Source organism: Antechinus flavipes, chromosome 2 (assembly GCF_016432865.1).
Source record: "Antechinus flavipes isolate AdamAnt ecotype Samford, QLD, Australia chromosome 2, AdamAnt_v2, whole genome shotgun sequence".
Classification (NCBI taxonomy): domain Eukaryota; kingdom Metazoa; phylum Chordata; class Mammalia; order Dasyuromorphia; family Dasyuridae; genus Antechinus; species Antechinus flavipes.
This window is the reverse complement of record NC_067399.1, coordinates 384815167-384834560: the sequence shown is the minus strand read 5'-3', so window position 1 is coordinate 384834560 and position 19394 is coordinate 384815167. Positions and strand designations below refer to the sequence as shown.

At 34.2% G+C, this 19394-nt stretch overlaps 1 protein-coding gene across 1 annotated transcript in view; it reads right to left on the bottom strand.

Moving 5' to 3' along the window:
• Nucleotides 1-19394, bottom strand: part of SYNE3 (spectrin repeat containing nuclear envelope family member 3) — a 206549-nt gene that overhangs the window by 98174 nt on the left and 88981 nt on the right. The window contains exons 7-8 of the mRNA XM_051978431.1: nt 18210-18382; nt 14206-14515 (exon numbers count right to left, since the gene is read on the bottom strand). Of these exons, the coding sequence (XP_051834391.1) occupies nt 14206-14515; nt 18210-18382 (483 nt within the window). The remainder of the gene's footprint in view (nt 1-14205; nt 14516-18209; nt 18383-19394) is intronic.

Sequence of the window (19394 nt, the reverse complement as noted above, 5' to 3'; positions counted from 1 at the left end):
GAACACAAGGTTTTCTAAGAGTGAATGTTGAAAACTATTTTTGCATGTATTTTGAAAAATAAAATGCTATTATTATAAGAGAAAATAATTATAAGGGAAAATATAAAGGAAAATAATTATTATAAGGGAAAAAAGTTTCTTTTTCCATTTCTGGCATAATTAATCATGTGGCCCTGTCACTCCATCTTCCTGAATCTGTTTTTTGTCTACAAAATTTCAATTTTAAATAGTTACACTATTATTATTCTCATATGGTTATAGAAACAAATAGCACAAAGGACTCATATGTTATAAATTTAAAAATACATATATTATGATTGTGGTTAAGTCTAAATGCTTTGGTCTCACCTGATTCAAAGATTTAATCAGTCTTCCTTGATCAGAGATTTAATCAAAACAGTGAAAGAGAATTCCCTGAAACTTGTGGTGATCTAAGAGATGGAAATGTTTGTTTAGTTCAAGATGAAAGAGGAATAGAAAAGAGAGAGTGTTGGTTTTAGGAAAATATTTTCTCAAAAGGTATGTCAGCATTAACATTACTGTTGTTCCATTTGGATAAACTCTAAATTTAAATTATATACCTCTGATTACTTCACAGTGGAATTTTGTCTTTTGGGTTAGAATTACTATAATACATACATGGAAATTGCTTGTTTGAGTGAAAGGGAATTCAGAATAGCAGAGTGAACTTTGCCCATTTGGATTTCTCTCCAAGAAAGAATGCTGGTATATTAAATAAATAGCATCTGATAGATGTTGGCTTTGATTCAGGAAACAGAGTTTTTCTTCTACAGCTAAATTGTACTGAAAGGATTTGCATTCCAATTCTTGGTAGAAGTTAGCATAGCCTTGCAAAACTCCTCTTGGAAACACTTTGATGTCAATTGAATAGAATTGAATAGAAGGTAAGGCTTTATTTTCCTTAAGGAAGTTTTTCATATCAGAGTACTCCCATATCCATAATTCCTTACTTAGAGAAGTTTATTCTGTAGCATCTGGAATTTTTGACCCCCTTCTCTTCCAATATTTACTTTTTCTTCTCAGGTCCTCTCTTTTGTTCTTTTTCTCCTAACCTAATTGCTCCTTTCCAGTCCACTTTACTGGATCTCATGCTATTAAGAACCAATCACTGTGCTAAGTGCTAGGGATATAAACACATATATGAAATAGTCCCTGCCTTCAAAGAGCTTAGCTTCAAGGAAACCTTTGATTTTTGTAGGACATGGAATCCTTCTATATGAACCTCATAGCTTTTCTCTCTTTTAATTAGCACCATCTTGGACAATGGGATTCTTGATTTCAACCCTTCTTTTCTACTTGAGACTCTGCATCCAACCCTCATCCTTATTCATCTCCCCAACATTTGTGCCTTGTTCTTGACCTTGGCTTGTTTGCTCCTTATTCCATGCTCCTGACTCCTTAATGAGTAGCAGTAATTTCTTAACTGACTAAAAAGTCAGAAATATAAATCAGAAGTATAAATGAAACCAGCAAGTTGTAGCTCTCCAAGTTTCAGAGGAATGGCATACTTTTGCCTCACTATAATATTGAGACAGTTATCTGCTGGAAATCCTTCAAAGTTTTCTCATCACTTATTGAGCAAAGTCAGAATTTTTTAGCTTGTACTCTTTATAATCTAATAAAGCTAGAAAATATTTCCTACCATTTCAGTCCCTCATTCCAGGCAAAATGGATTATTCACTGCTCTCTAGTTACACTTTGCACTTTCCTTCCTGTCTCTTTGCTCATCTGTTTCCCAAGTCTCCCTTTGCAGCTCCACTCGATGAAATAATAACCATCTTTCCACCAGCTCAGGGGACACCTCCACCAAGAAACTTTCCTTAATCTTCCTAGGAAAAAAATGTCATTTACTTCCTATGATTTTGATGAACACTTTAAACTGTCTTAGGCTTCTACTTTGTTCTATCGTGTCTTCTAATAATATACATGTCTTGTCTCCCTCCTAGATAATAAATGCTGTGAGGGCAGAATTCACGTCTTATTTCTATCACTCTCAGCACCTAAAACAGTGCTAGAACAAGCAGATTTTGTTGAATTAAATTACATTTTAACCATTTTATATTATTACTTTTGTGGGGATGCTAAGTGGGAAAGAAGTTTAAGGTTTAGTCTTCCCCCTCTTATTTTATATATGAAGATGTATCCCAGAGATGTATCCCAGAGAAGTATATGCTTATACTTCAAAAAACATCAGATAAATAGTAGAGATGAGATTCAACTGATATCTTTTGATTCCAAATCCAGAGTTCTTTCCATTGCACCATACTTTATTTAATAACTGTTACTGTCATTACAGCTCATGTTTCTATAGAATTTTAAGATTTACAGAGAACTATCCTATAATATTAGCACTATTAGCTAGCACTTACATAGCACTTGCAAGTCTGCAAAGTATTATACTATACATATATTATCTTATTTTATCCACTTAATAACCTTGAGAGATAGGTGCTATTATTATTCTCTTTTTACAAAGGAAACTGAATCCAAGAAGGGATTACATAGCTACTAAGTATCCAGTATGGATTGGAACTCAGCTCTTTCTAACTCCAGGTGCAACATTTTATCCATTGTACTACCTACCCTACAAGACAAGAAAAACAAATATTATTATCACTATTTTACAGTGGTAAGAAATTGATGTTAAATAACAAGTATAGAAATATGTTTTAAAAGATTTCTTGCTGTCTTAAGGAAGGGAAAAGTAAGGAAGGGAGAGAAAAAAATCTGGAGCACAAAGTCTTACAAAAATGAATGTTGAAAGCCATTTTTATATGTATTTTAAAGAGAAAATATTGAGAAAAAAGAAATCGAGTTTAATTGAATGTTCAAGTCTATAATGCTAGTATAAAGCATTGGAACCAGTATTAGAACCCAAGTCTTCTGACTTGTGGGCTTCTAGTATGCTACACAAAATAAATAACAACTTGGGTTCTTTAATCTACCCAATAGAGCATAACAGAAGTATTTATTTAAATCCAGCATGGTATAGTGAAAAGAATGCTGAATTTCAAGTCTGAACACAAGGGTAACTAGGTGGTGCAGTAGACAGAAAACCACTCTAGTCAGAAGAAATTCAGCTTAAGACACTTATTAGCTGTGTGACCCTGAGCAAGTCACTTAACTCTGATTGCCTCAATGAGGAAAAAAAAAAGTCTGAAAATCTTGGTTTGAATCCAAGCTCTGGTCCTAGTTTGTGACCCTGCAAATCACCTGACATACTGACTAGTGTATTTCCCACATCTACAAATTTGCTAATTTCACTCCCTCCCTCACAAGGCTCTTGTGGGGAAAGTAAATTGTAAACTTTAAGAAATATTTAGCATATAACTAGCTATATTAACAAGAATGATAATGAAGTAATTATTTCAAGATGGTGCTAGAAGGTGCTTTAGTTAAGCAGACTAATGGGGTCTGAGCATGTGCCAAATCCCCATTGTATTCTGATAATAATTTCAGTAAATTACATTAGTTAAGAATGCTCAAAATGAAAAATCCTGCCAATATCCCTTCCTGAATTTAAATATAATAAAGGTCAGCAAGCATAATTATTGCTCCCATCCTGAACAGCTGAGAGGAGCCAAGGCCCCCTCCACTGAGGTGTACATTCAGCTTTTGCCAAAAATTGTCTGAATTCCAGAGCTACTTGAGAGTTTAGATTTTTCCTTGTAAAGTTATTAAATGGAAACTGGGTACTATTAGTTAAAATATCTCATACATTATTGTATTTAACATTCTAACATCCCTATGTTGTATATGGTGGGAAGGTATTACCTCCTGTTTACAATGAGCTAAATTGAAGTGTAGTCAGGGTAAATAGTTCATACCAGACCATAAACTTGGAATTAGTACAATATTCTAGCTAATTTTGTGGTGGCATTCTTTCTATGAAAATAGAGTGGTCTTTGGGTCTCAATTTTTTTATCCCTGTAAAGTGGATAATAATACCTATTTCCCGGGCAAAGAGATATAAAATAAAGTAAATTAATAGATGTGATGTTTATGAAAATTGTCAATTTACATGAATTTTGTAATCATAAAGTACTAAAGGAAGCTTGTCTATTCTTACTATGATTGTTAAAATAGTTTGCCTTTTCCTTCTCCAGTTCATTTCATAGATGAGGAAAGAAGCAAACAGGGTTAAGTGCCTTGTCCAAGGTCACACAGCGGTTACATGTCTGAGGCCAGTCTCATTTTATCCACTGCCCTAGGTAGCTGCCCCTTATGCTGAGTTTCCCCATCCTATTTTCCCACTTCCTTAAAAAAAATTAAGCTCATCTAGGTAATAAGTAGTAGGACTGGCATTTGAACTCAGGTCTCTGTGGTTCAAGTTCAGTACTCTCCATTGTACTATATTAACTCACTGATAAAAGTAATGGAACTGAACTTTTCATTTGGGAGGTAGTAGAGTGTAATGTAAAGAAAAGAAGACTTGGATTCAGGAAAGTATTTCCTATATCTAAGTCTTAGAGTTTTGACTCTTAAGCTTGTTATCTGTGACTTTAGGGTATGGAGGACATATGGGAAGAATAATTCTTGTACAGACTGTTTAAAGGGCTGATGTTGGGAGCTTTCCTCCATATCTCAGCATCATGTGGATACCAATAGGACAGTCAGGCTTTTCCATTAATTGTTCAACATACATATTCATTTCTCACTTTTTAAAAATTTATTTATTTTTAATAGATATTGCTTTGTGAATCATTTTGGAAGAGAAAAATCAGAGCAAGAGGGAAAAACCATGGGAGAGGGAAAAAACCAGAAAATAGAAGTGAACATAACATGTGTTGATTTATATTCAATCTCCATAGTTCTTTTTCTGGATATAGATGGCATTTTCTGTCCAAAGTCTATTGGGATTGTTTTGGATCACTGAACCAGGGACAAGAACTAAGTTTTTCATAATTGATCATTGCACATTCTTGCTGTTATTGTGTACAACATATTCCTGATTTTGCTTGTTTCACTCGGCATCAATTCATATTTCCAGTCCTTTCTAAAATTAGCTTGTTCATCAATTCTTATAGACACATTCATTTCTCTTGTAATAAATCTCTTGCAGTGTCTCATGGATTAGTGATACTGTTTTTTAGTTAACACCTCTTTTTTGCTACAAGGCTCTTTATCTCCCTTTTTAAGTTAGATCTCTGATTCTGAAGATATCCTTTGTTGTTCTTCTTCAATGCAATTGTTTTGTAGGATTCTGTTACATTCCTTGTCTGCCATGTGTCTCTTCACTCCCTTTTGGGTGACTCATAATTTTTATTCTTTAGAGACTGATATTCCATGACTCACAACTATTCAGTATCATAAGAAGTATATCATCATAGAAAACATAAGCCCTTTTCAGAGAGAAACTCAGAGTCAATAACTGCATTATAGAATTACTATAAGGCAATTCAATCAACCAGTTAATAAATAAGTTTTTATTAAGTATCTGTTGTGTACCAGGCACTGTGATAATGGTGAGGAAATGAAGACAAAAAAATGGAATAGGTACTGTTCTTAAGAACCTTACTTTCTATTGGGGTGTAAGAGACAGTATGTAGCAATATGAATATGTACAAAATCAATACAAGGCATTTAAATGCAAGATAGGTGGAGAGGAAGTTATAGGTATCAGGAGAGGATTTTGTGAAGAAGGTGTTTCAGCTGAGTCATGTAGGAATTGAAAGATTTTATGAGGTAAAGGTAAAGAGAAAGGGCATTCCAGAGGATGGTCAACGAAAGGGTGTGGATATAAGAAATACTGTGTCATCTGGGAAGAATGTAGAGAAGACTGGATAAGAGTGTAATAAGGGAAGTAATGATGAAGTTGGAGAGATGTATTGAAGCCAGATTGTAAAGGGCTTTAAAATATCCACAGAAAAGTTTATATTGCATGCTAGAAGCAGCAAAGTCTCTGGAATTCACTGAGTAAAGAAGGGAGAAGGTCATAGGTAAACAAAAAAAAAAGTGGCCAATATTTGGAGGACAGACTGGAGTAACAAGATACTTGAGGCAGTGAGACCAAGGAGAAGACCTATAATCATCAGGTGTTAAAGACCTAAATTAGTGTCATGCTGTGTAAGAAGAGGATAGATACAAGAAATATTGTGAAACAGAAACAGCAAGATTTGTCAATGAATTGAATAGGTGAAGTGAATAAGAATAAGTTGAAAATAATGTTCAATTTGCAAGCTGAATATTTCTTGGACAGAAATAGGGAAGTCTAAGCAGAAGGATGGATTATGGGAGAGTGGGAAATAATCAGTTTCATTTTGGACATGTTAAGCATATAATGTCATTGATATGCCCATTTTAAAGTGCCCAACAGATAACTGTCGATATGAGATTAGAGTTCAGGGGAGAAACAGGCAGAATACATAGATCTGGGAATTGTCTCCATAGAGATTATAATTAAACTCATGGGATTTGATGAGATTACCAAGGGGAAAAAAAAAAGATACAGAGGGAGGAGAAAAATACCCATGCCAGAAGAAAGTAGGATATGACTATACAGATAGTTGAAAGGAAATAGCCAGGGAAAATGACAATTTGCAGGGAGAGCAGCATCACAAAAAATTCAAAGAAGAAAAAGCTTTCAGGAAAAAATAAGGATGCTCAACAGTATCAAAAATTTGGAACACAAAATTTACAAAACTAAATATTGAAAACTATTTTTACATGAATTTGGAAAAGTAAAATTTTGGAGAAAAAAAAAAGAATGTTATCCATCCCTAAAGAAGAAACTGAAAAACAGATTGAAGAATACTTTTTAAATAAAACTTTAAAAAATTTTTCTTGACTTTTTTTGGTCTATGTTTTCTTTTACTACTCTAATGTAGAAATGTTTAGCATGACTATTTATGTGTAACCTTATTGTATTGCTTGCTTTATCAATGAGGAAGGAAGGGAGTGTATTTCGATTTTCAAAAACTTTCAGACTTTCAAAAACAAATGTTAAAAACTGTTTTTATATGTAATTGGGGAAAATAAAATACTAAATAAGCAATTTTTTAAAAAAGAAAAGAAAGTTCTTTTTACCATTGAAATCACAGATCTAGTAAAAAAAAATTAGGCATGAAACTTCTGCATAATCTATAATCCTCAATTTCATTTGTCCCTTACTCCTGAACCATATTTTCCAAGATAATTTTCATCATCATCATCATCCATGCCTAAATTTTCATCAAAATTATCAAATAGTAAAGTATATTCTTTACCTTATGACTGTCAAACACTTTATTCCTCAGTACTTTTGAAGGGCATAACCCTTATTGAAGCTACATTTTCCTCCCTTTTCAATCTCAGTCAAAACTTGGAGAGATATATTGAAGCCAGATTGTAAAGGGCTTTAAAATATCAACAGAAAAGTTTATATTTCATCCTAGAAGCAACAAAGCCTCTGGAATTCACTGAGTAGAGAAGTGAGATGGTCATAGGTTAACTTATACAAAAATAAACCAGCTTAACTCTACTCTAGCTTTACTTGCCAGGCCCTGGCTCCCCTTTTCCTATAAATTATTATATATTGTCACATCTTAATCCTGAATTACTCATTCTATCTAACTCTCTCCTTACTTCCATACTCAAGCTAAGATGAAGCTGCCCAACTCTGTGTGACTTATATTCATTATAAATTCATGTGATCTATTTTCTATTAGTCCCTTATTATACCGAATCTGTCCTTTTATTTTTCCTAATTCATTCTCTATTCCATTCAAATTAATGGTTGCTCTAAATCTCTCTTTTTTTTTTTTCTCATGCCTGTGATAGCACCCCCTGTTCCAATCCTCTTAGCTAAGGACCTTTTCTTGTATTTTACTAAGAAAATTGAAAGACCATTCACTAAGAGGTTCCCTTTTCCTTATCTTAAAATCTACCTTCATCTCACAAACTTCTGACATCTTTTCCCACTATTCCCTCCTTTAATCATTAAGAGAAGGCCCTTCTCAGCAAGTCCAACTCCCCAACATAAACCCTCAATCTTATCTGCTCAGATATTCTTTACCACCCTGCCTACATTATTAACCCCTCTTTCTCTAAGCTTCAGTCTCTTCCTAGCTATAAGTTCCTTTCCTGCTATCTATGAACATGTGAAAAACTCCTTCATGTGAAAAAATCTTTACTAGATCTTATCATATCTGCCATATATTATCCAATATCTTGCTTCAAAAATGACTAGCTTCAAAAATGATACACAAAGAGATGCTGAAGAAAATAATATCTTAAAAAATAGAATTGACTTAATGGTAAAAGGAGCACAAAAATATAGTAAGCCTTTCTAAGCTAAAATCCTTGAAAAAGTGTTTGTATCCAGCAACTATCCCTTCTCTGTCTCACTCTACTAAATCTTATAACCTATTTCTGAAATCACTCAATTGAAATTGTTCTTTCCAAAGTTAACTACTGATCATGAAATTGTCAAAACTAATGGACTCTTGAATCTTCATCCTTCTTAACCTTTCTACAGCATTAAACCCATATATTCTCTCCTTTCTTTTTTTTCAAGGGGGAGTTGAGGGAGGGGACATTAGTCTATATTGGTACTCTTCTTACCCATGTGACCATACCTCAGTCTCTTTTTGCTGGAGAAATGATGCCCACAAGCTGTCCCTCTATTTGAAGACTTGTGTCTTTTACTCTTGTCTATCTACAATTCCCTACTTGGTGACATCATCATTTCCCAAAGGGCTCAATTATCACCTCTAAATAGATGACTTCCAAATCTGCATATGCAGTCTGAATCTCACAAGTGGATCTCAGCCTTAAATTATCAACTACCTATTGGACATTTTAAACTGTATGTCCCAAACATATCTCAAACTTTAACATGTCCAGAACAGAACTAATTCCTTCAGTTGTGTTTCCATTGGCTTGTCACTGGACAAGGATCTCACTTTGAGTGTCCTAACGGCTGATTCTTTATGTTTAGAAAATTGATTAGACCAGTGATTTCATTGGTTTAGGCAACTCTTAGGTAAGAAAATTTACTTTACAAAGTAGATTAGTACCTTCTCTGCCAGTTGTAGTCTTAGAGAGTTGTCATGAATACTGAGAGGTTAAGTTGCTTGTCTAGCTTCATACAGTCAATATGATCTGACGGGTGAGATTTTCTGGTTCTAAAGTCAGCCTCTTATTTACAGAGAGTACAAAAAGTGTGTAGTTATTGATACTCTCTGTCCCCTTTTCCATCACTCTGCCACTATCCCTGAAGAATCAGAAGGGGCTTGCATAGGATCAGGTATCATTTTGTACTTTTTGTTTTATGAGTTCCATATCCAAGGAATTCATTACATATTGGTTCCTTCAATAACAGCTTGCTGGTGACAAAACTGGTGACAAGGGAAAACATAACTAATCTGTTATCAGGTTTGTATTAGAAGCTCTTCTATTATAATAGAACCCGTTAGAGCTTTTAATCTACTGCCATTGACTCTAAGAACCCAAGGTCACTTCCATATCATAATGAGGTACCAAAATAAGATTTTGTGTGGAAAATTGCTATTAATGTCCAATCATTCAGTTGTGTCTAATTCTTTATAGCAAAAGTATCCACAGGATTTCCTTGCAAAGGTATTGGAGTAGTTGGCCACTTCCCTCTCCACTGGATTAAGGTAAATGAAGTTAAATAAATTGTCCAGGGTTACACAGTTAATTTCTGAGGCTAGATTTGAACTCAGATCTACTTGACTCCAGGCCTAGCACTCTATCCACTAAGCTACCTAGTTGCCTGTCTGCCTGCCACATATATGTAAGAGGACAGATGACTTGGCAGAAATTTCTTAGTTGTTTTTGGCAGACCTTTGATCAGCAGATCCTTGTCTCCCTTTCCACCTTGCACTTCTATCTATCCATACTTTAATGGCTTTTCCCAAAACCTATTTTCCCAATTACTCCATTTTGACATGTCATCTTCATTCTCATCAATATACCATGAATGCGATTCCCTGTGTTAGCAGCATTCCCTGCACTACAATAGAACAAATGGAAGATGAGGCATGTTTAAACTTGGTTTTATAGCAAGACAGGCTTGGGAGTAAAGGGAAAGCAGGCAGCCAACTGGCATAATTTGATTTAGGCAAAACTTAACCTGTTTCTAAAGGCCTCTCCCTTAGCCCTGTTCTTCTTGCAGCTGTTCTACTAACCCACTGTACATTTTATTCTGAATTACTCTCAGACTTGCCCTTTACATTTATACATAAGCAGCCAGTTTTGCTTGCTGCTCTTCCCAAAAGTACATGAACAGCCTCTTTAGATTTGTGTTGCCTCCCAGGCCTCTGGGTCATAGACTATGCATCTGCCATAGTTGCTAAATAATCTCACTAAGAATTTGCTAGGATATTTAGAAAAAGAAAAGTCAAGTTTAGGAAATGGAGTGCACAGACAGATGGAAAAAGAAGGAAAGAAAGAGGATAGAGGGAGAAAAGGGAAAAAAAGAAAAAATGAGAGGAGAGGTGACAGGGAGAAATGATGTTAGGAAGTGGGAACAAAAAGGGAAACAGGAAAAAACATGAAAGAATGGGGAGAAGAAATAAGACTGGATGGAAAGAAGATAGAGAAAAAGGGAAGAAGAGATGTAGGGAAAAGGGAGAAAGAAGAGGAAAGGAGAAAAGATAAAGAGAATAAGTAAAGAGAAAAATGAGAGAAATAAAGATAAGAGGAAAATAAGAGTTAGAAAAGGAAAAGAAGATAAGAAAGGAAAAAATAAAGGGGAAAGTGGGGAGAAAGAAAAAAGAAAAGGGTGAGAAAAGAGGATAAAGGGAAAGAGAGAAAAGATGAAAGAGAACCTTATGAAAAGAAATGAAAAAATAGGGAAGGGGATAGAAAGAAGACAAGAAAGCTGTGTAAAGTAGCACTTTAGTTTGTTATTAACCCAACATAAGCCAGTGATTTTCCCACTAAATCGTTTTTCCATTTGTCTATATAGCTTGGGGTCCAAAGGACAGGCACACAAACCAAGAGGGGAAGACAAAGAGAAAGAAAGGGAGGAAATGAAAGCAAGAAAGAATTTTTTCACTATTAAGTAAAGTTTTTATACTTCTGAATGATCAACTTGTAAATATACTGATCTCATCATACTGTCTGTGGTAGAGCCAATGGGCTGGGAACCTGACCAACCAAAGGGGTGATATGTCTAAATGGGACACATAAGGATTAAAAAAAGAAACAACAGAGAAGGAGCTGAGTAACCATAGGCAGGTAGCATTTAAATTTCCAAAGGTGACTAGGAAATCTTTTATCAGTACAGTGTTCTCCCCCCAAGCTCAACTATCAGGAGGAATCTCTTTTCTAAACTTTCCAGGATGGGAATCCCTTTGATCCTTTTCATTAACATAAATAGATTTCTGGCTAAGGTGTCCTGTTTTCTAGCCCAATGACCATAGGGCACAGAATTTAGGGGACTTTGACTACAGCTACAGAATAAGTGGTATGCATATTGTTATTCATTCTTTGTTTTAAAGAGGACCAATGACATCACAAGGTATGGTTTAGATTCATATACGAATCATATTTAAGTGAAGCAGAGTTATAGAAAGTCATCAGCCTCCCTCTCTCTTACATAGTTATCAAAGTCCAGTGGCAAGATAAAAATCAAGACAACTGGTGATGGTCCAGTATGCAGTGATGACCTTAGCGTCTTCAATGTATGATCAAGCTCTAAACACTACATAGTGCCTTCATGGCTATTGAAACAAATTGTTCTCATCTGTCTATTCTGCCAGAGGAAATCTTCAGATGCTTGGGATAGTCATTCTCCTAACTCACTGATAGTTTTGAGACTTGTAGGTTAGCCCATCTGCCAAGATGATTTTACTGGGTTGTGCATGCAACAGCTTGTTGAAGACATAGGTAAGAGTTAAATGATAGATAGACACATAACTCAAAAGGTTGTTTCATTCTGGCAAGAAGCTGACTTAGGGGTCTCAGTCTAAGAGCACTTGTTATTAATAGAAAGGTGTATGGAAAGAGTACCCATCGTACAAAAACATGAGATCATCAGATAGATATCTGATGGGGTATTTTAGCACTGTTTCATATTGGTTAAATTTTCAGTGTGACCACTTAGATCTTGAAAATCAGCAGATGCTACAGATCAGAGCTTGACTTATTGTTTTGTTGATCATCTAGGCTAAAGAAAGTGATAGAGAAAATGTTAATAATGTAAATTAAACTTAAAAGTTCATCATATAGTGTATAACATATATTGGAAGAGAAGAAAATTTGGAACACAAGGCTATGTAAGGATCAATGTTATAAAAATTATCTATGCATATATTTTGAAAATAAAAAGCTTTAATAAGAACAAAAAAATTTAAAAATTTTTCATGTGTACTTTTTTTGGAAGGATGAGAAGCTGGTTATTGAAAAATTACAAGCACATCCCTGCAGCTACCCTTCCACAAAGTTCTATCCAAGGACTCTATCCTAGTGCAGAGAGGATCCTGAGTTAAGGTTATGGCAGAGGATCACAAACTCTGGTGGGACCTAACCTGAAGAAAAGGCTTTAACTGTAGATCAGGGAACAGATTGAGTCTGCTTTCTGAGAACCAGTTCAGCTAAGCAGGGAAAGACTCACAATTATGCTGGTCACCTGATGAACTTTTTGGCAAGGCAGCCCATGAAACAAACACAAATTCAAAATAATCCTTTAACCTGGAAGTCTTCTTCTTCTTCTTCTTCTTCTTTTTTTTTTTTTTGTTCTGCAGAAGTGGCAGTATAGTTTTTAGAATGACAAACTTTGATTCTTGTAACTCCACATGTGAGATACTCTTCCAATGATTAGCAAGTGAAGAAATTGGTGGATGAGTTCAGTCAAAATAATCAACTTTCTTGCAATAAGGAAATTCAAAAAAATAAGAGAAATTGAAGCTAAATGAAAAGTTTGTTTATAGAAAGTTTTTGGAGAGGCAAAGAGAAGAGTTGATAAAGCTGGTATTATCATCCATCCAAAGTTAAAATAAAAATTTATTTTTTTAAAAAATGAGAGGGGATAGGAAAAACTGATGTAGCAATGAACCTGGGGCTAGGAAAACCAAATTCCAAACTTGGCTCTGTTATTTATTACATGTGAGACCTTGGACCTCATTTTTTTTTTTTTCATTTACAAAATGAGGGGATTGGATGAGACATCCATTACCATCCTTTCTACCTTTAGATCTGTGATCTTATGATTAGATAATTAAGTCAATTCTAACTTTAAATCCAATTTCTATAAACAGTTTATATAAGATAGGGATTTTTTTTTGTTATTAAAATGTTTGATAGGATTATCTTGTGAATCCATCTGATTTTGGAACCAGATAGATTTTATTTGTTTTTTACATGGCAGCTTGTTTATGATCTGTTCAGTTTTCCATTTCTGAAATTGGCTTATTTAAACAATCTATTTCTTGTTTTGTAAATTTGGATTTTTGAGAGGTATTTATCTCATTTCAATTTTCAGTTTTTTGATATAATGTATATAATAGTTCCTGTTAGAAACATGGATTAGACTCATGATTTTACTGGTATACTGAACTTCAGGATTACAATACTCCCTACCAGTACATGTCTAACTAGAACATAGATAAGTTAAGTGACTATTCCAAAATCATGCAGTTACTACATATCAGAAATGGGATTTGAACTCATGTGCTCTTGCATTAAGACCAATTTTCTTGTTTCTTGTTAAATTATCTAATTAAACTTTCAGTGTGAACATTTATACCTCAAAAATCAGGGATTGCTCCAAATCAGGATTTCATTTTATTGTCTTTGATAACTGTCTCTGATAATGTTCTGTATTTCACTTAATTCATAGTAATATCACATCTCATTTATAATTTTGGCCATTTTATTTTCATCTTTTAATTAAATTCATTGGTCCTTTAAAAAACTTTTTTATTAAATTATTTCATTCCTATCAACTGACTAATCATACAAAGCAATGAACAGTTTTATCAATCTATCTAAAACATATGTATGTATATATAGATTGAGCTACCAAATATAGGTCTATTTATGAAAATATTTATCTTTATCTGTCTTAGCTATCTTTCTGGAGGGCAAGGACTACCTATCTATAATAGTGATCACTGGTCAATCAACCAGGTCAAGTAAGGTGGAATGTAGAAATGTAGCAAGCATCATGAGCTAAAACAAAGCAGAAACAGGTATACGTTACAGATTAAAGTACATAAGGAATTGACAATATCTCACCTGGGCTTGGGCCTTTATCTTTTCATATTCTCCCTTCATTCTTTTCTGGACTTCTTCATCTACACTGGGATCTCCTATCCTGTTGAACAAGGAGGCCGCTTCCTCGAGCAGCCTATCCAAAAGGATGGACTGGTTCAAGATGTTATTGAGCAGGACTTGAGAATGGCTAAGTTGCCACTGCTTTTCTTTTAGTCCCACCTGCAGCTCCACTCTGGTCTCCAAGGTCATCTTAATTTTTTGGAACCACCGGTAAAATTCATCTTGAGCCAGCAAATATTCACTCCAATGCAGCCACACCCATTCAATCCGGCTGTTAAAAGGGGAAAACAAATATAATTACTTCTAAAAATAGCACGTTTATGTTTCATTTAAAGTTTATGAAACAGTTTTCTTATGAGCTTTATGAGGAAGGCTGTGTACATGATATAACTATTTTATAGATAATAATTTATTTATCTCTAGTGACTTAAGGTTTACAAAGAGGGATATGTTGGAAGCAGTTTTAACCTGAAATTATTAAATTTTCAGGGTGAGCATTTATACCTCAGAAATTAGTGATTGCTACAAATTGGGCCTTGATTTATATGTTTTTTGTTGATTTGTTGATTGTTTATATTTGTTTATATTTTTTATAGTGTTAATAATATGCAAAAAGTAAACTCCTCTCCCCCGGTCAGAGAACCTAGTTGTGAAACATTTATCAGCACACCCTTGTATTCTTCTGTAAACACTAATTGAGCTCAGCACAAACATAGTAGAAGGGTTAGAGAATCAAGTCACCACTAGATTGAAGATCTATGAAGACTGAAGACTATGAACTATTAAATTAATGATAATAATAATAACAACTGATATTTATATGGTGCTTTAAGGTTTGCAAGGTTTGATGCAAGAACTGCATCCATTATCTCATTTGAGCTTTACAACATTCTGGTTTACAAAGCGTTTTCCTCATAATACTTTTGACATAGGTAATGTAAGTGTTGTGATCTCCATTTGGTAGATAAGGAAACTCAGTCTCATAAAAATTTGACTTTACATGCAAATGACTTGCCCAAAAAACTTATATTTGAAGCCCTGTCTTTTGATTCCCAGTCTAACAATCTTCATTATACTATGCTAATTGTGAGGAAAAAATGAAAACAAGAGTGAAATGTTTCCATATTACTTGCTCTGAAAACAGGAAATTCAAGGTATCTCAATTATCCACATTAATGGAAGGAACTAAAGGACAAAGTAACAGAAAGCAAAGGATAATCCAAAAATCATTTTTGTTTTTCCTTGAAATTCAGAAATAAGGTATGGAATCTAAACATAGCACTCATATGTTCCCAATCTTATGTTGTAACTGTTCCCTTCATCTTCCCCTCCCTTTTAAAAAATTCTTCCCCCTTCACCCTCTCCCCTCCTAGACTATTGTAATAGTTTCTGAAGCCTTCTGGCCTCCATTTCTTTTTTAGATCATCCTTCACATGCTTCCAGCTAGCTTTGGCATGAAGAGCCACTGTTCCATGAAAAATCTTAATAATTCCCTATCATTTACCAAAAAAAAGTTAAACAAAACAAAATAAAACAAACAAAAAAAAAAAACTTTACCTGGCTTTCAAAGCTATTAACATTCTAAAATCCCTTTCCTTCTCCAAGGATAGCTCACTTATATACATCTTAACTTTCTCATGTCTGTCTTCACCTAGGCTCTTTTATGTGCTAGAAATAGTCTTTCCTCCCTACTCCATCTGCCAGTTCTACCACATTGTCTATTGAATTCCTGTTAATCTGTTAAAGCCTAGCTCAAATGATACCTCCTCCACAAAACCTTCCCTAATCTCCCATATTAGTAAGAATCTATCCTTTCTTGGACCTCACACAACATTTTTCTTGGATCATTTTGCTCCTCTCTGATGCATTTATCAAATATTATTTTGAACTATATTTGTGTATCATATTTACCTACTATACTGTAAATCTCACAAAGCAGGGGATAAACTTTGTTTTTGTCTAATACATAGAATAGTATTTGGCACTGGATACTTAATAAATGTTATTTTGATCATATTGTTAAGCAATCTATAATATCTTTCTATGTGGTGATCTTTCCTATGTTTAAAACCTCTAATAATAGTGAGGTCATACTTCTCCAGGTAGCCTATTTTTTAACAGAAGTTCCTTCTGATACTAGTCTAAAATCTAACTCCTAGCAACTTTGGTATACTAAAGCTAATATCTATTCCCTATGACAACCCTTTGGCTATTTGAACACAGTTTACCATACTCTTGCTAAATATTCTATTTCCAGGCTAACTCTACCTAGTTCCTTTAGCTAATCCTCACATGACATAGTTCCTAATCTTTTCCTCCTCCAGTCCTGATCCTTCTACTGTGGAGATGCTCTAGTTTGTCATTGACCCTTCTAAAATATGGTATCCAGCCTTAAGTTTACATATTTTTACTTTCCCAAAGGCTTTCATTGCTATTATTTCCAAAAATGATGGTAATTATGATTTTAATCATAATATGTAATAAAGTATAGTAGTTTAAATTTGATAAAGTGCTTATTTTATCTACACAATATACCTGGGAGTTGAGTGCTATTGTTATCTCCATTTTCCAGATTAGGAAACTAAAGCAGAGAAAAATTAAGTGATCTTCTCAGGTTCCTAGAATTAATATCTGAAGTCACATTTGACTCAGGTCTTCCAGATTTCAGATTTAGTGGTCTATCTACTTGTCTCACTTAGACAGAAAGATAGGAAATCTAAATCTTGGTCCCAGAGTAACCTGGGATAAGATATCTCAATACTCTAATTTGTAAAGGAGAACATATCTGTTTTCTTTTTATGGGAGTTAGATTACAAGGTAATGAAAACATTTGGAAGTTTATAGAAAGAAATATATATATATATCTATTTCTGTATGGGTATATATATTATATATAGAGAGATGTATAAATACACACATATGCATCTGTATATACACATACACACATATACATATGTAATATAAAGTACTATCAATAGTAATTTTTTAAAAATAAAAATCTCATAAATTTGATATAAATTTATAACTCACTAAATACAACATAACAGGCTTATGGTGGGGCTAAAAGGATAGTATAACAAATATATCTTGTATTGAAAAACATTACCTTTTTATATAGTTACCAAAGGCACAACAGATTTCCAGTGCTTGTTTGGGATTAAATGCTATTATTGCAATTATTATGAATCAAGTTAGGAGGGACTAGAGATTGTAATGTCCTTGCTAGCTTTCTTGAGGATCTCTGGATGGGCCTTGGTCTTAGCAGGAGAGTCACCATGAGGATGGTCGGGGATAGAGTTTGGAGTCTGGAGTCTGAGCTCTTGCACATTCTCACTTGAGTCTCTTTCGAGTCTGCTTATTTCAAGTCCTCTCAGCACTTAAATACCTTAGTACAATTACATCACTACAACACACTGAACATGTGCCAACTATAGAACCATTACATCACTATACTAAGTATATGTGAACTAAAGAACCATCATCTCATCAATCATACTGAGTAAACACCCTGCTTCAAGTATACTTTTCTCAGAGTTCCCCAATATCTGTAGTCCTCTACAAGAGATCATGAAAGAACATCCTGTTCCTAATAAGCTCCAATAGGGCCATTCTTTTTCATAAGATTAGGAAAAAGATGGATTTCTACAATAAAGCAACTATGGTACAGTGGGAAGGGTATTGAATTTGGAATCATAAATTTGGGACTCATGAAGGTCTGCTATTTAGGCAAAATGTGTGCTCTTTGGGGGCTTCATCTTCTCTTTTCTATAAATGAAAAAGAGGGATTGGACAGGAGAACCCGTAAGGTGCCTTTTGGCTATGAGGTCGTATAGAGATATGATTCCAAGGACCCTTCTAGTTCTGACATTCTATGATCCTCCCTCAAATACTTATGATAGCTTTCACATAGCAATAGGTCTAACCCTTAGGATTTTTTCCTACCCAGGTTTCCAGTAATTGTCTACCTGTGACAGTGAGTAATGTAGATAACTGTTTCTTCCCACTGGGCTTTGATGTCCTTCAGCTTAGTCAGGATGTTGTGCTTCTGTTCTTCACTGCAACAGCTAAGGAGAGTGTCTGCTGACTTCAGGACTAGGTCCATCTTCATTTGCCCCTCTGGTTCTAGGTGACATATTCGCTAACAAAAGCAAAATGACAAATATTCATATTTCCACAATATTTTAGTTTGTTAAGCTTTTTTCTCACAATAACCCTCTGGGTAGGTATACAATAACTCAATCTTTTTTTTTTAATTTGTTAAAAAATTTTATTGATCCTTTGTCTTTACATCAATCATTTCAACAATCCCCACCATATTTAAACTCTCCCTTGTGATAAAACAAATCAATTAAGGAAAAAAACATCCTCTACAGTGACCTCATGGACACATTATGTAATCTCCCACCTCTCAGTGGTAAGGAGCAAGATAGATTGTATTAGCTGATTTGGGGATCATTTTGAGTTTTTTAATTACAGAGTTCAACTCCTTTTTGGTAATCTTTTCACTCACATTATTATAGTCATTGTATATAATACTACCTTGGTTTTACTTAATCTTTTTGCATTAGTTATATGAATCTTCCAATATTTTCCTGAATTCCTCTTATTTGTCATTTCTTATTGCATTATAATATTCTAAAACATAATTTTTTTCAGATAATTTCCAATGTATGCCCTTTCTGTTTTTCAATCTTTGATACCATCAAGACTAATACTATAATATTTTTACATATATTGGACCTTTGTTCCTTTCTCATTTCCTTTTGGTTTATGCCCAACAATGTGATTACTAGGTTAAAAAGCATTGGCAATTAAGACCTTTATGTTGAATGATGCTAAATTGGACTACTTCACAGCTTCAACAATAGTACATTTTTATGCCTGCCTTCCCATAGTTCTTCCAGCAATAACTGCTTCCATTTTTTGTCCACTTTTACAATTTGAATGGTCTTTAATTTGAATTTCTTGACTAGTTATTTGGAGTATAGCTTCAAGTAGTCATTTATAGTTTGCAATTTTGCTATTGACAAGGGATTGTCAAGAGGAACAGAGACAGTGGTAGTACTTGGAGTCAAGAACTAATGAGTTCATTGGCAATCATTTTTTTGAGGGGTGGGTGTAAAAATTATTTTGTGACAAGTTCTTTTTTT